Source organism: Cannabis sativa, chromosome 6 (assembly GCF_029168945.1).
Source record: "Cannabis sativa cultivar Pink pepper isolate KNU-18-1 chromosome 6, ASM2916894v1, whole genome shotgun sequence".
Taxonomy (NCBI): Eukaryota; Viridiplantae; Streptophyta; class Magnoliopsida; order Rosales; family Cannabaceae; genus Cannabis; species Cannabis sativa.
In genome coordinates this window covers 75,163,662-75,181,055 of record NC_083606.1, presented here as the reverse complement: position 1 = coordinate 75,181,055, position 17,394 = coordinate 75,163,662, and the positions used below count along the sequence as shown (strand labels likewise).

The window sequence follows — 17,394 nt, the reverse complement described above, 5'->3', positions numbered from 1 at the left end:
GTTTCTTTTTCGTTTAGCTATTTGCTTCTTGTTTTGGCCCCTGCTTTGTGGGGCTCGTGTGTTCTCGCTGTGGCGACTCTTAATCAAAAAAAAAAAAAATTGTTTTGAAAAAAAAGGCTATATTTTTACACAAAAAAAAAAAAATATAAAAAGTATAAAAGCCTGTGTTGTACTTGTTTGGTTTCCTCAACTTATCCCTAAAATTTTCCCTTAGTTCAATATATATACATAAAAATTCATAAAATTTATAATTTTCTTCATATAGAATACTTCTCAATGGTAATCAAAATATAATTATAAATATTAATTTTAAAAATATTAAATCATTAAATTTAATCCAATGATAAAAATTTATGTTTTTATACTAAAGTAATTACTTCATTAAAAGTATATCAAAAAATATATCTTTTTACATTATATCAAAAAGTATATTAGAAATATATAATTCAAACTTGACTTTTTTTATCTGTCTTCAACACATTAATATAAAAATGAGATTTTTCTTTCTTTAATTAAATAGCAAAATTAAATATAGAAACTCAATTTTTTTTTTGATAAAACAGAATTTCATTTCACCACAAAAAAAATCTTTACAAACTAAAAGCACCTAACTAGTAGGCCTTAACTTTTTCTATACAATTTACTTATAACAAATCAAACCAATCTCTATATTTTTGTTTAATCTTTTTAGGTCATATATAGACACTACTCTACTCTTTACACACCGCTTTACTTGTTGAATCACATCAGCTACACCAGATTTTTTTCCTTCCCACTACTGCTCATTTCGAGTCTTCCAAAGCAGATATACAAGGGCTGCTAAACCAGCAGCCAGTACTCTCTTTTTGAATCTGGAACAACTTGCTTTTCTCACCCTTCTCATGATGTTCTGAAGTGAACTATCTCTTGTATTCCACCCAAATCAGGCCTTCATCTGTTCAATACATTCTGCAGCAAAACACACATCCAAAAAATAAATGCTATGCTGTTTCTGCAGCCGAGTTGCAGAGGAGGCATGTGTCTATGTCAATCGATCCGTGCTTGAGTAACTGATCATTGGTTTTGAGCCTATTCATCATAGCTAGCCATAGTAAAAAACTATGCTTCGGTGTATTCAATCTAGACCACACTTCATTGCTCCATGGTACTTTTTCAAACTCTTGTGCAAACCAAGTTTGGCCCTCTGAAATTTTGTAATCGTTTGCTGAGAACACACTATGTTGTACATAGTTTTTGATTTTGTCTTTAAGCTCAACCATTTTCCTCCAATACCAACTTCCATTCAAAGGAGCTTTGTACTCCCACCAAGATTGATGCTTAATATATACACACTATGAACCCATTTCATCCACAAATGATCCTTCTTTTTTTCAATTGCTCACACATGTTTCACCATGGCTGCTGCATTCTAGTGAGGAATATACATCAGCCCTAGACCCCCAACTTTCTTTGGGCAGCACACATTTTCCCAAGCTACAGCCCCTGCTCCATTCATCAAACTTTTCCCTGTCCATAAGAAGCTCCTACATATTGCTTCGAGCTCCTTAATTATTTGCTTAGGAAGGAACATAATTTGGCACCAATAGATATGGATGGAGAGAAGGACTGATTTAATCAAGACCAATCTCCCCGCAAAAGACAAGTGCCTCGAGCTCCAAATCCTAATTCTAGCTACCATTTTCTGGACTAAACTACTGCAATTAGTAGCCAAGATCTTCCTAGCACAAATGGGCACTCCAAGGTACTTAAAAGGCTCTTGTTGTTTTGTAAAACCTGACATGTCAAGCACCCTTCTAACCTCATATTCACTCATTCCACTATAATATACTACTGATTTAGCATTATTAGGCACCACACCCGAAGTGATAGAGAATAATTTGAGAGCTTGCATCATTAAGTAAATGCTTTTGAAGTCCCCTCTACGAATAATAGAAACTCAATTTATTCAATTAGTACTCATTCATGGGTAATACCCATTAATAATGCACCCACATGTTTATATATAAAAATTAATTAATGACATATTAATAAAAATTTGCAAAAATATGGCTTTTCGATCTCAAAAAAAAAAAAAGTTATTTCATGAGAAAATTTTAGAAAAAGTTAAAAAATATAGGAAAAACATTATAACGTAACTGGTTACCCTAAGGGTATCTAGTTACCCTTACGGTTTTTCTTTTTCTTCATTTTATTTTCAACTTTTTTTTTTTTGAATTTTTTACATAAAATAACTTTTGCAAAACAAGCCATATTTTTGCACAAATAGTGTAAAAAATCGTTAAATCTGTAATTTCTTCTTAATAAAAAGTAACTAATTCCATTCATATATATAAAGCTTAATTAATGTGATTATTTTTAAAAGAAATATTGGTAGCAAAACTAACCAAATTTTATCTTTTTTAACACTTAACAATAAAAAATAAATTTTGACAGTAAAATCCACTGTCGTTTTGTTCATTACCCTTCCGTCTAAATACTTCAATTAAGTGACACAATAAATTACCCACGTGTATACAATTATACACATAGTAATTTTTTTTTTCTTTTCTTTTTCTTTCTCTTTCTTCTCCCACATTAGGTTTGACCATTGGGTTATGGACCATTAGGTTGAAGGTGAAGGAAGAAGAAGAATTACATGGGGTTATGGTAACTGGTCTTTCCAGAAAAAAAGAGAAAGTATGAACTAATTCCATTAATATATATATGTTACACAAATTCACCTGTGTTCAGCATCATTGAACACACACCCAAGAATAGAATCTAAGATGTAATACTTAAACCTGAACACTTAAACACACACAGTAGAGAAAAGAGTGCAAAGATCTATTATTTTATTATGTACAAATGGTGTCTAATACAACAGTCATAGAGAGTTGAGTTACATACCCTTTGATACAGCAAAAGAATTACAAAGACAAGAGTATTAACTAAATATAACGGTCAGTGAATAACTGACCGTGACTAACCTATTAGAACATGACACCTAAGCTAACTAACTACCTATAATAACTGTCAGGACATTAGTTAGGCAAACCAGAAAATAACAATATACATCTTAATTAATTACTACAAAAACTTTTTCAGTCACAACAAAAATATAAAAAATTTGTGATTAATTATAAATCATTATTTTTATATGTTTTGATTAAAAAGTTTGTGGTTAAAAGTATTAGTCACAAAAATTATAATTTATTGTGAATAAATGTATTTTTAGTCACAATTCACAATAGTACTTGTTGTGACTAAAATTAAATTGATGACAATTTGTATCTAAAAGCTATATTTTAGTCACAAATAATTTTTTTTTGTATTTTTTGTTGTAACTAAAAGGTAATATTGAGTTAAAAAAAATTATATTATCACTAAAAAATAAGTTTTTTATAATGAATTATTGGATGAGAAAGTACGCACAAAATTCCATGGGAATTTATATTAATTATCAAATTTAATTAAAATTAGGCAGGACAAAATTTGTTTCTTATTAGGATCGAGCAATCTCAACCGGCTTAGATAGAAACAAGAGTACGAACTATATTAATTAATGCAGGATTAGGACAAAAGAGAATATGATTAATTAATCATAATGAATATGTTATTATGAGAATAATTCCAACTTCTAATTTTTTCTCTTTTGTCCTAAATCTCAATAACATAAAAAGGATATACTTAATTATATATGCAACATATATTTTCTTAGCCTTGTCCTTAGGTCTCAACGTTGAATTTTGTAGATCCCCATGTTTATACATATGTACATACATATATAAACATGATCAATCAATCATTATATAATTATAATATAATACATTTTATTTTATATTTAGTGTTCTAAAAAGAAAAACAAACCAAATACCCTATAAGATTGGAGAGTGTGTGTGGTGAATCTTATTGAATCCATACTATATAAAACTATATATTCCACGTGCAATTCTATGGAACACCACACTCCCAAAAACTTAGCTCTCTTCTTAATTATTTCTCTCTAATATTTTCATGGCTTCTTCTCATACATTAGAGCAAATATGTATTGAGCAACCAACCACACTTGAAAAATCTCCGAAAATTACTACTCAAAACAAGTCCACTACTAAGCAAGTAGTGGAACGTGCTCAGTGGCTCCGAGCTGCAGTTCTCGGAGCCAATGATGGGTTGCTCTCAACAGCCTCGCTATTGCTCGGTGTTGGTGCAGTCAAGGATGACCGTTGGTCCATGGCTCTAGCTGGCCTCGCTGGAGCTTTAGCGGGGGCTTGTAGCATGGCGGTAGGAGAGTATGTATCCGTTTCAACTCAACGAGACATTGAAGAGAAACACTATTTTCAAGAAAACAAGCCCTCGTGTCCCGAGTATTCTAGGGTTTCTACTCCGGGGAGGTCACCGGCTATAAGAGTGGTTGCAGAAGATCATGCATTAGATAGTAGTCGGGAAATTGTGTTGCCGAATCCTCACAAGGCGGCTGGGGCTTCAGCACTGGCCTTTTTGAGTGGTTCGGTTGTTCCTTTGATACCGGCTGCATTGGTTGTTGATCACGCGATGAGAGTCGTAGTGATTGTGGTGGTGGCTACTCTGGCGTTAGCCCTTTTAGGTTGGGCTAGCGCCGAGTTTGGTGGGTCCTTTCGCCCTAAGGTTTCGGCATTGAGAGTTGTGGTTGGAGGATGGCTGGCCATGGCTGTTACTTATGCTTTGCTTAAGCCTTTTGATAGAGACCATGACAAGAAGGATTGATAAGTACATATATATTTATATATTTTCATGCATGTTATTAGGTATGAAGGTTTTAAGATTTTAAATTAATTATATTAGAATATTTTCGTAAGGTCTCAATTATTAGGTATACCCTTTTTTTTTTGTTTATATACAATTTGATTTTTTTTTTTTCAAGTTATAATGTGCAATATATACCATTAATTTCTTAGATGGGTAAGTAATAACCGTCTAAATGTGAAATAACTACAAATTATAAATTAGTAAATGCCAAAACAACTTAAAAGCATATATAGTTTGTACACAAGTAACTATTAGGTAAAAAGCTAGAATACAAAAAAAGTGTTATGTGTATAAAATAAGGAGGAGGTTTCAATTGTTAAAAATGAAAATGATTGATTTAATGTTGGAATGATTTTTTTTTTTTCTAAAATTGATTTTTTTTTTGTAAATTTTATGGACTATTATTCACGAGTTTTTTTTAGTCATATTCGAATACTGGGTAGGTATCATTCTACTCGTATCTCTCTCCACACCTCTCGAAATTACTTCACGAAATTTTTTATTTAGGTGCATAAAACATAGGGAACAAATTTTGTGCTTGAAAAATCTTAAGATTAGATGATTTATTGTTTCTAAATATTGCTCGAATTCAAAAATTCAATTTTTTTTTATATAAAAATAGTACAATGAGGTGGTTGAAATTTTAACTAATTTTGTCAAAACTTAATATACGAAACTCTAATACCTCATTCCCAATGATTGCTTTGTGAAAATACTTCATTTAATTTCAGAATATGAATTTGTACCCAAAATTGATTTTTTCTTTTGCGAATTTCATGGATTATTACTCAAGAGTTTTCCAGTCATATTCGAATACCAGATATCATTTTGCTCGTATCTCCCTTCACACCTCTTGAAATTGATGAAATTTTTTTTATTTAGGTGCATAAGACATAAAGGAAAAAATTTTGTGGTTTAAGAATCTTAAAATTAGGTGATTTATTTTCACTAAATATTGCTCGAATTCAAAATTCGAAAATAATTTTATAAAAATAGTACAATGAGATGGTCGAAACTTAAACTAATTTTACCAAACTTAATCTGCAAAACTCTAATATCTTCTTCCCGATGAGTGCTATCGTGAAAATGATTCATTTAATGTTGGAACGAAGATTTTGTCCAAAATTATTTTTTTTTGTAAATTTTATGGACACTCATGAGTTTTTTAGTCATATTCGAATATCGGACATCATTCTGCTTGTATCTCCCTCCACACCTCTTGAAACTTGATGAAATTTTTATTTAGGTGCATAAGACATAAGAGAATAAATTTTATGCTAGAAGAATCTTAAGATTAGGTGATTTATAGTTTCTTAATATTGTTCGAATTTAAAAATATGAATATTTTTTTACAAAAATTGTACAATGTGGTGGTGGTCGAAACTTTAACAAATTCTGCAAAATATTAATCTACAAAACTCTAATATCTCATTCTAAATGATTGCTATCGTGAAAATGCTTCATTTAGTATAAGAATGATTTTTTTTTTTTTTTTCAAAATTGAATTTTTTGCATATTTCATAGACTATTATGTGTGGAATATTTTACCAGGATCTAGATTAACTAATAAGTATGTCGACTAACATCCTAAATATGAATTTTCTAAAACAATAAAAATAAACACATAAGTGTTTAACAAAACCTTACATTGATTGTAGCGGAATAAAATAACTCCTTCCGTTCAAGATCTCTATGTCGCAGAGCATTATCAAGATCTGAACCTGGATCTCTTTCTCTCCTTCAAGTTTGGTTACCACCGTCTTGTTGGGTTTTATGCCCTAAATAAAACTCCATTTCAATGTAATCTATTTTATTCAACATCAATAAAGAAACAGAAGTATTTTTCATTCATTTGTGTATGTTTTGGTTCACTTTATCAATTGCTTGTCTATTTGATTTATAAATTCATCTTAAACCCTTTTCACATACTTGATCCTGGAATGGAAAAACCTCTGGTCCTACTTTGTGATAACAATGGAGCAATAGCAAACAGTAAAGAACCCTGAAGCCACAAGAGAAGCAAACACATTGAAAGGAAGTATCACATTATCAGAGAATACGTGGCAAGAGGGGATGTACTAGTTGAGAAAGTTGACACAGAGGACAACCTAGCTGATCAATTTACCAAAGTCTTGGTCGTGACAGCCTTTGAAAAGCACCGTCAGAATTTAGGATTAATTGATATGTACTGATTAGTTTTATATTAGTGCAAGTGGGAGTTTGTTGGGTTTTATGCCCTAAATAAAACTCCATTTCAATGTAATCTATTTTATTCAACATCAATAAAGAAACAGAAGTATTTTTCATTCATTTGTGTATGTTTTGGTTCACTTTATCAATTGCTTGTCTATTTGATTTATAAATTCATCTTAAACCCTTTTCACATACTTGATCTTGTTTATTGTGTTGTCATCACATTGGAAAGTAAACATGACTATGTGAATAAAGTTTCCTAGATTTATCAGACACAGGGTTTTACTGATATGATAATCTACAACAAGAGTTTACTTGCATTTGGAGAAATGCTATGTTCTTTCCAGAACATTGGTTAAAGTAAAGCTCAGGTTGGATGCATGGAGTATGCATTGGAAGGGACCGATATTGAACTTTGACTTAGATTTAATTAAACTTACCGTAAAATCTATTCAAGTCAATATCGCCTAGTTGATCCTAGATCAAATGTTCTTAATCCTGTTATGATTAGGCTCAATCTTGAAAGGCTATTCGTGTTCTTTGATTTGTTAGTTAAGCCTACTTTTAGGTCAGGGTGATACGTACATTTTGGGAACACGGTAGTGCAATTGAGTGGGAGCGCTAGCATAAACATGGAATCTATAGCTTCTATCTGGCGAATAGTAAGCAAAGGATGATCTCCTTCGAGCTTGACCAAACGAACATAAATGGTGGAGTACTCATTTCACATAAGTTGAAATATCATTTATACGGGGTCAAGTGTTTTAAGGATAAAATACATAGTAGGGTGTTACGGTAATCTAATCCCTTTACAGTGTAGATCATTCATATAGAGGATCATTGATCACATTAGGATTATAACAATGGATAACTAATGATGCGTCTATATGGTGGAACATATAGAGCATTCTATATGCTGAGAGTGCAATTCTAAGTTCTATGCATGGATTCAACGAAGAATTAATAAGTTAGTGAATTTTAGTGCTAAATTCTTGATCTACTTATTGGAAGCTCGGTTATATAGACCCATGGTCCCCGCACTAGTTGAGATAATATTGTTTGTAAGACTCATGTAATTGGTTTTGATTAATCAATTATAATTCTCAAATTAGACTATGTCTATTTGTGAAATTTTCACTAAGTAAGGGCGAAATTGTAAAGAAAGAGTTGTTAGGGGCATATTTGTTAATTATGATACTTTGTATGGTTCAATTAATAAATATGATAAATGAAAATATTATTAAATAGTTAGAATTGGCATTTAAATGGTTGAATTAGAAAATTGGCGTTTTTGAGAAAATCAGATACAAAAGTGTTAAAATTGCAAAATTGCAAAAAGCAAGGCCCAAACCCAATAAGCCATGGCCGGCCACTTTTGTAGGCATTTTAAACTGATATTTTCATTATTTTAATGCCAAATAATTCAAACCTAACCCTAGTGGAATGCTATAAATAGGTAGTGAAGGCTTCAGGAAAATTACACTTCTGATTCAGAAAAACCTGAGCCTCTCTCTCTACCTTGGCCGCCACCCTCTCTCTCTCTTCTTCCTTGATAATTTCGAAACCCCTTAGTGATTAGAGTAGTGCCCACACACAAGCAATACCTCAATCATAGTGAGGAAGATCGTGAAGAAAGATCATCAGCAAAGGAGTTTCAGCATCAAAGATTCAGAGAAAGAGATCCAGGTTTAGATCTTGATAATACTCTGCTACAGAAAGGATACAAGGGTTAGAGATCTGAACGGAAGGAGTCATTTAATTCCGCTGCACCCAATGTAAGGTTTCTTAAACTTTATATGTGTTTATTTCATCGTTTTAGAAAGTTCATATTTAGGGTGTTAATAAACATACTTGTGAGTAGATCTAAGATCCTGGTAAAATAATTCCAACACGTCTTACTCACTATGATTAAGTACTTGACTTGCTATATGTGGGCATGACACTCTATCACTCAAGGTTTCAAATATGGAAGAACAATGAATGAGGCTGAAATCACTAAGGAAGGAATACTCTCTCATCTAGGTTGGTTGAATAGTCAAGTTGACATTAGTTGAGGGAAATAAACTCCTCAGCATAAGATTGTGGTTGTCCCTCATCCTCAGGAGCGTATGGTTGTGGAACATACGCCTCACCAGCCACCTCTCCTTCTTCCTCTTGTTCGGCAGCGTTTCTCTTCTTCTTAAGGGATTGGACTTCGGCTTTTAATTTTTCAATCTCCTTCGCTTGCCGAGCCACAACATCAGACACTTCCCTTTTCTTCCTGCCGAACAGTTTAGATGCCCTGGTCAGGAACCTGCAAATCATAAAATGCAAATTAGCTACGATTTTATTTGTGTAACTAAATAAATAACATTTCAAGTAATAGCATACCCAGCAGCCCTGACACGTCCAGGATGCTCTGGTGTCCCGAGCGCCTGCGTCAGGATATCGTTTTGGCCCTGGACCTGAATTTGTCCCTGACTAAGCTTCTCCTCTAATTGAGCCTAATGCACGCATATATTCAAGCAATTAGTATCTGAATTATATACACTAACTCATTAGTAGAACTCAATTAAGGATTAATATATACTTACTATCTTCTCTGCAATTTTCTTGTCGTAATCAGTGACAAGTTTTCGACTCTTGGTGCGAGATTTGATCCATACACGGTGGCGGGGGGGGGGGGGGGGAGATCTGGAACGTCGAGATCATTTTTCTATATTATTTTATAACAATTAAATGAGCAACAATTAAATTTTATAGCACATTATTAGAATTTAAGCATTACTTACCACAGCTTCCCGTACGTTCACCATTCCACTCCGACCACTTCGATATCTAGATTGGATTTTCAAGGAACGTTCACGTTGCACATTACTCAATTTCTACAATGCCAAAATAATACATTAGATACATGTACTTATATTTAAGAGTTTATCTTAGTACAAATATAATTAGCGTACCTGAAATTTAGGAGTTAGTCGACTTTCAACAAAAGTGCACCAATCAGCATGGTCGATCTCGGGGGGCGTTTCAGGGACTTGTGTCAGTCGTCCCAGATCCTTCTCTTTCATAGCGGGCATTATGATGTCTTTTGTCATCCTATTCTTGAAGTCTTTCATTAACTTCCCAGCTAGGATGAGACAATCATGTTTGAAGGAGTCCGACACAATGAACCCCGTCTAGTTTGAAGGAAAACAAACACGGTTAGAGTGAACATTTGAATTAATAAAAAAACAAATCAAAATTCTAACAAATAACTGCTTACTTGGATATCTGTCCAAACTTTATTTTTCAGAGTAGGGTTGACTTCTTTCCAATTTTTATACGAAAACCCTATCGTCTGACGGCATCTGACTCCTAAAGTTCATACGAGCTGGGCATAGCTTTTACCGCAGTATTGTCCTTTGTCATTAACCTCGAGGGCCACTCTTTTGCCTTGATCCATTAGCTTGGATATTTCATTCATTTGAGTAGGCCCTTTTGTAGGTATTACTGTTGGACACTCTGCCTTTAGGTCTAAATAACCCGAGTTGGCCATATCTACACCATTAACAAACAAAATTTGAGAACCTTTCAAATATGAACTTTGACATTGATAATCATGCTACTAACACGAACATGTTTTGAGTCGAATATAAAGACCTACTAAGTATAATAAATGCATGGACACATCAATTAGATTATACAAGACAAGTTTATATGAATGTGTTATGTCACCTAATTTCTTACAACTACAGAGTAATAACCTAGTTATTTATGTTATGTACTTTTCCTTTAACATTTATGTTTTTTATAATAAAATTTGATCCAAATTCTACCGAAATTTTGGCAGCATAACGACTGTAATTGGACGTTCCCAAAAATTTTAAAAGTGCCTAAAGTAACAAACAAAACAAATATAACAATACAGAACAAAGAAACTAACATAAACAATACAAAATTTATCCACCCATCCGACCGCAGTACATGTATTCACAGAACCTACTTCACTACGGATGAATATTTAAGATATTCAAACTCAACTAACCATGCATTGATAATTAATTATAATAACAAAAGGTTAGCGGATGGATATACCTATTGCAAATCCGATCAACACCGAAATATGTCGACCCTCAAATATTAGCACACAACCTATAACATAATGCAATATACAACCAAATTAAAATTTTAATTATTAAATTACTTACTAGTTATTGAATAAAGTAGCAAGTTACTAGTTACTAATTTCCATAGTTAATTTTTTTAAAAATAACATATACATATATACATATATAATCAATTATATATCACACTACCATTATTTTAAAAACTTTAACTCTAAACTAATTAAATTCCTACTACCTCTCATTCTCATTCACAACAAATATATATACAATGCAAATACACAAAATACACAAAATACACAAATAGTATATACACAATATATATACACACAACATATATATAAACACATATTCAATAATAAAATACAAAATATATACATATATATTATATATCAAGTTAATAAATATTTACCTTATAAACGCAATCCGGCGATAAAATGCTACAAAAATCCGATCACCTGTAGAACACACACAATAGAATATTAATAAAATAAAAAAATCTTAAAAAATTTACAAAAACGAAATAATACCAATGTACATAAATAAAATGAATAGAAAGCATATTTATACCTTAATGGACGTTGAGACTCAACGTTTTCTTCGCTAAAATCGGTGGCTGGAGTTAGTCTCATCGGACCGACATCATCCCGTATTAGTCTCGGTCTTCTTGTATCAAAAAAGTTCCGAATAGGAACCATGGCCTTCAACCACGGACCATAAAGAGGAACCGCCTCACCCACTAGCGGATAGGCATAAACCTTCTGTTGCACACACCCCCCCTTTCATGTCCAATGAGGCCACAATTAAAGCAAAAAGTGGGAAGCTTTCTGTATTTAAACTGAATCCAAGGCCAGCCCTAACTTTTAGTGGGCCATAGAAAAAAAATTATTTTGGGCCCTTATTTAGAAAAAAATATAATATTTTTGAAAATCAGTAAAAAAAAATTGTATAATTTTAAAAGGGAAATATTTTTTTTTGGGCCCTTGGGATAGGTGGGCCCTAGGCACAGGCCTAGCCCGCCTATACCCAGGGCTGGGCCTGACTGAATCCACTCACGTCTTCCACGATTGATACTCAAAAAGAACCCAGCAGGCAGCTGTATATTGATCAGAATCTCTACTTTAAGTTTCAAAAAACCCCTTCTAGCAATAACCACATTCGAAGCTCTGTCTGAATCAAGAAAGGTTCCCACCTTCGTCCCTATGACTGTAGAATTTTGGGCAGCCAAATAAGGAGTTGGCAACCCATGAATCTCCACCCAGAAAACAACTTTGAACATATCCACACTCTGCCAATGACCATCGTCCGACCATTCCCTCAGGTTCAACAATTGGTTAGCAACGATCCAAGGTCTTCTATTCAGAACCTCTTCCTTATCTTCTTTTACATAAAAAAAGATCCCCCATAGTCCTGTAATGACCGCTTTAGTAATTTGGATTAGTAAAGGCAATTAGCACTAATTTTTATTATTTTATTATTATTTATGAATTTATTTAATTGTGGACCCCAATATTTAGAAATAAATATTAGAGTTATAATTTCTCAATTCTGGAGATTTTATTAAACTCTAGGGGTATTATTTATCTTATATGTGAAATATGTTATTTTTGTAATTTTTGCTCGGCGACAACGAAAAATGCGATGGATGGCTAGTTTAATCACATGGGTAAGTTTAGAACCTTATTTCTTAGTGGGAAATATTTTTTGAGGAAATAAAGTATCGGGATTGAGCGAGGTTATGGAATTTAACCATTTTACCCCTAGCTTTTGGTTTATCCTAGTTTTATGTGTAAGGGCATTATAGTCATTTAGTAAAATGGTTAATGAGTGTTAGGTGGCAGCCTTGGGTGATGACACCTATTTTATTTCAGCCTAATTGAATGTAAAAGAGAAGTATTACTTTGAAAGAAAGCATATTAAGAAAAGAAATTAAAATTAGAGAAAATACCATTTCTCTTTCTCTCTCTTGGTGTTCGGCCCCTCTCAAACCAGAAGGAAAACTCAGCCAAGCTCCCTTTTTTCTGTGTTTTCAGCCAAAGATTCAAGGAGAAACAATCAAGGTAAACCCTAGCTTCTTTCCTTTTAAGTTCTTGAAGTTGTATTTTAGTTTCAAGAGGTGATTTTGGGTTATAGGGGCTGTTAGGGTTTGATGCTTGCATAGTTTGAATTCTAGGACTTGTATGGATTGATTTTAGTTCATATCAGCTGGTTTTGAGATTTATTGTAAGTTTTTTGCAACTTTGAGCTTTGAGTTCAAAGCTTTGAGCTTTAATGGCAACTTGGGTTTTGGTGGTTTGTTCTGTGAAATACTGGCTGGATTATATTGTGTATGCCCTTATTAGGTACTCTAGAAGGTTTCATGGAAATTGGTGGAGAATTGAGCAACAAATGAAGGGCTTTGGGAAACCTGGTGCAAACCGGCTAGCCGGTTTGCAGTGCCAGGCAGGGTTCCCCGGGCCTTTCATTTTCTCAATTTTCGCCTTTGCGGTGCCTCGGTTGGGTGTTTCCCCATTTCCAGAGTTAGAATAACCCATTGAGAGTATAATAGAACCTAGGGTTTCGGTTTTGGGTTTCCCTGGATTAGGGTTTTAATCATGTAACTTACCCGGTTTCAAAATGTGATTAGGGCATCCATCTAGCACGAGATTTCCGTTCAGGTCGGCCATCACACTTGAATTCAGAAATCAGGTAAGAACTGAATATAATGTGTGATATGGTTATCTGAATGTATGTATATGTGTGTGTATATGCATGCTTAGATTGTTGTTTGCACTACCAACACTTGTGTGGTTATGATACAGAGTGCATTGGTATAGTGAGTGTTGTTTGTGAGTACAATACAGTGATACCAACACGAGTACGGAAAAGTGCTAGGTGTGTGGTATATCACTCGGTGGTACTCAGGGTACGAAACAAACCCTACCAACACTCGTACAGTGAGGTACGTTGTGTATGTGGTATAGTGGGTGTACCCTAGTATTGAACGTTCACGCTCATCTGTTAAGCCCTATAAATAGGTGTATGGGCACCTAATTACAGGTCGAAAATTATATAATATGTTATATGCATTTCTTACTGAGTCTGTCGACTCACAGTTCTGCTTCCTTGTGTAGGTAAAGGAAAGGCGAAGGCTGAACAAGAGTGAACTAGAGCTCGGGTGGGATTGTACATGTCAATGCAACGCGACCTGGAGTGTTCGGTCTCGGGACATCTGGGGATTGTATTTTGGTAGTCGCTGTGCGACCTGTAATTTGTATATTTTGGAATATTAACTTTTAAAAGTTTGAAAACAGGATCCCGATACTTGTAAATATTTTATTATATTATAAAGTTTATTAATTAATATAAAAGTTTTAATTTGACACGATTTTTAAAAAAAAAATATTCTTTGATTAGCAAAGATTGCACTGTGATTGAGAAAACACTGTAGCGTGCCTTAGCATTAGGGCGTTACAGTCCCATCTCCAAGGTTTTCATGCGCCATTTGCCTCTCAGGGTCCATATACCCCCCAGTATTTGCTTAACCCTACTCTTAGGCAGTTGTCGAGAGCCAAAAATTTTCGCCAGTACCCCTCCTTTAGCAACCTCCGCACTGATCTCAAAGTCGGCTTCTAGTTCTAAAGTAACTTCATCAAGAATCTGTTGTCTCAACATCTCAACATTATCTTCCGGTGATATCAGCTCATCCACCAAAGTTAGTCCCGGTGCTTGCTCCTGTTCCTCCATAGCCAAAGAGACCCGATGGAACGGAAAAATAAAGAAAGCAAGAAGGCACACAAGAAAGGAAACTCAGAACCACAAGAAAGAGGAAGAATAAACCCTCAGCTCACACACGGAAGCATACATAAATAAATTGACACTATTAAATTTTGGTGAAAGACAACTCAGAACAGCGAGAAAGAGGAAGAATAAACCCTCAACTCACACACGGGAGCACACATAAAAAATTACTTTACGTGTTATAAATATTTAGCTTGTAATTTGAAAACTTAATTATTTTTTGTTTAGTATTATATCACACACAAATTTTCCTTCATTTTGTGAAACTTAATTACTACTTCTCTTAATCATAAGTTCTAACATTATTTTTAGTACTCATTTCAATGGGCTTCTTCCTCTTAATTTTGTTTTTTTTTTCTTAATCATTCTATTCTTTTTGTGATTATTTCTGTTTAAACAAATTTTTTTTGTAGCTACAGAAAGTTACTATACAAAGATAGCTAAATGAAATCTAAATGTAAAAAGTACTAACGAGTTCTTTGACTTTTAATTTTTTATGTTGTATTTTGTAACGTTCCCGCTTCAAGTCTCCATTCGGAATGAATGACTCTTATACACGAGTATGTCACTCTAGTGGCTTCCTAGATTAATGACCGACCCTACAAACCAACACGAGTGTTTCAAGCGTGCTTTGTCCTCACTCACACGCTTCCTATTTTAATATAATTTTAAGCTCTAAAAATCATTAATTGTTAATATAAAATTTTATTACAATTACTCTAAAAAAAATATATAGCGGCCCATGCAAAGCATAAGCATGCGCTTCCCACTAGTATTGATATATGAAACAATTTATCAAAAAAAAATAATAAAAAATTCTTAACTTTGTAGGTACTGCGCTTATATGAGTCTCCAATTAATAAATGAATGAAAAATAAGGCAATTTTTTGAATACCTCTATTATCATGGATAATGACAAGTTTTTTTCTTCTTTTTTAATTGACAATAAAGTCAACTTAGTGCGTCGGTAAGCCTTTTTTTTTCACTAGCAACCAACTGTCGGCAAAGTCATTTTTTTTTGTGCAAATTAAGTGAACCTCATTGCAAATTAAGGTCCGTTTGGCATAACTTTTATAGCTTTTAGAAAAGATAAAAACTACTTTTTGAAAAAAGTTGTGATAAAATTATGTTTGGTAAACAGTTAAAAAATAATTTTTTGAAAATTTTTTGGGGAAGCTACAGCTAAAAACTGAAACTGCTCCAACCCAACTTTTAAAAAAAGTTGTTTTGATTAAAAGACTACAATAATTTTTTTTTTTACTAAAACTATATTTACTTATTTATTACATATTAAAAAAAATTAACATAAACTAATTATAATAAAATAAATAATTATTAAATCTCTTATTTTTTTTTTAAAAATAATTTATATATTACTTTAATATTAACAAACAACATCAACCTAAAATTTTTCTTATATACTTGAGTTTCTATTTTTTTTTTACATTTGATAAAACATAATAAACAAATACTATAATTTTTTTTTTATCAAATGCATATAAATTTATATTTAAAAAAAAATAAAATATTATATAAAATAAGTTTTTACATATTTGTGATTATAATAAATTAGATTATAACATTATCATTATCATTATAATAGATTTTAACAACTCACAGTACTTTAAAATTTATAATTTACCAAACATTCAGCTTAGCTTTTTTTCACAGTTTTGCTACAGTTGTTTTTTCTCACAGCACAGCTACAGCTGCTTTTCCCACAGCACACTGTGCCAAACTGGCCCTTAAAGTGATCTTCACCAACCCATCATATCACCGGTGAAAGCAAAATCGTCGGTGTCATTTTGCCCTATGGTGGGGGAAAGGAGTTTGGCTTGCGATTTGTCACATCGACAAAAGTTTCCTGCAAATATCATGGCATCATATATTAGGACTCATTTAGTACATCGTGTTGCATTGTATTATATTGTATAGTATTGATTTGTGCTGAATGGTATTGTATTAATATTATTTAATACAATACTATGTTTGATATTAACTTGTATTAATAGTTTGTATAAAATTATAGTATCTTTATCATAAACTCGACTCCAACTCTGACACTTGTCCAAGTCCTGGGTCTAGAGCCGAATTCGGGTCTGGAGCTGGGTTCAGGTCTAAGTCCAGGTTCGATTTAGAGTCTCGGCCCAAGGTTCGAGGTTCGGGACCAGGGAGTTCTGGAGCTGCGTCTAGGTCTGGGTTTGGGATTCGGGGCCAGGTCTGGGTCCAGGGTCTGGGGTCTGGGTCTGAGGTCAAAGTCGGGTCTGGGTGTGAGATTTAGAGCTGAGTCCGAGTCTAGGTTCAGGGCCGGGTTTGGGGTCGGGTATGGGTCCGAGTCCTGAGTTTGTGGCCGGGGTCCAAGACTGTTTGACAATCAGAGTCCCATGATCCGTCAGGGGAAATACCGAGAGTTGTACAATCCTACATTGCATGAGAAATGTTAAGTGTGATGATTCTAAGACTGTGTAGGTATGAGACTACATAGTTGAAGAGGACTTAATTGGATTGATTGGCACTATATTAACAACGTGCATCTTATTTTCTGGTAGTCCATGATGAAAGAACTCCA

The 17,394-nt window shown here is 33.4% G+C and overlaps 1 protein-coding gene and 1 long non-coding RNA gene across 2 annotated transcripts; one reads left to right on the top strand and one right to left on the bottom strand.

Annotated features, from left to right (window-relative positions):
* Positions 1-3,993: 3,993 nt before the first annotated feature.
* On the top strand, positions 3,994-4,734 carry LOC115695601 (vacuolar iron transporter homolog 2-like). Its single transcript, XM_061118364.1, has 2 exons — positions 3,994-4,336; positions 4,412-4,734. The coding sequence occupies exons 1-2, from the start codon at positions 3,994-3,996 to the stop codon at positions 4,720-4,722; spliced, it is 654 nt and encodes a 217-aa protein (XP_060974347.1). The 3' UTR covers positions 4,723-4,734.
* A 4,281-nt stretch (positions 4,735-9,015) lies between these two features.
* Positions 9,016-9,599, bottom strand: LOC133039031 (uncharacterized). The gene is made up of 3 exons (XR_009688575.1): positions 9,531-9,599; positions 9,328-9,440; positions 9,016-9,250 (listed from the first exon to the last, which is right to left on the bottom strand). It is a non-coding gene; the product is annotated as an uncharacterized LOC133039031 (long non-coding RNA).
* Positions 9,600-17,394: the final 7,795 nt, after the last annotated feature.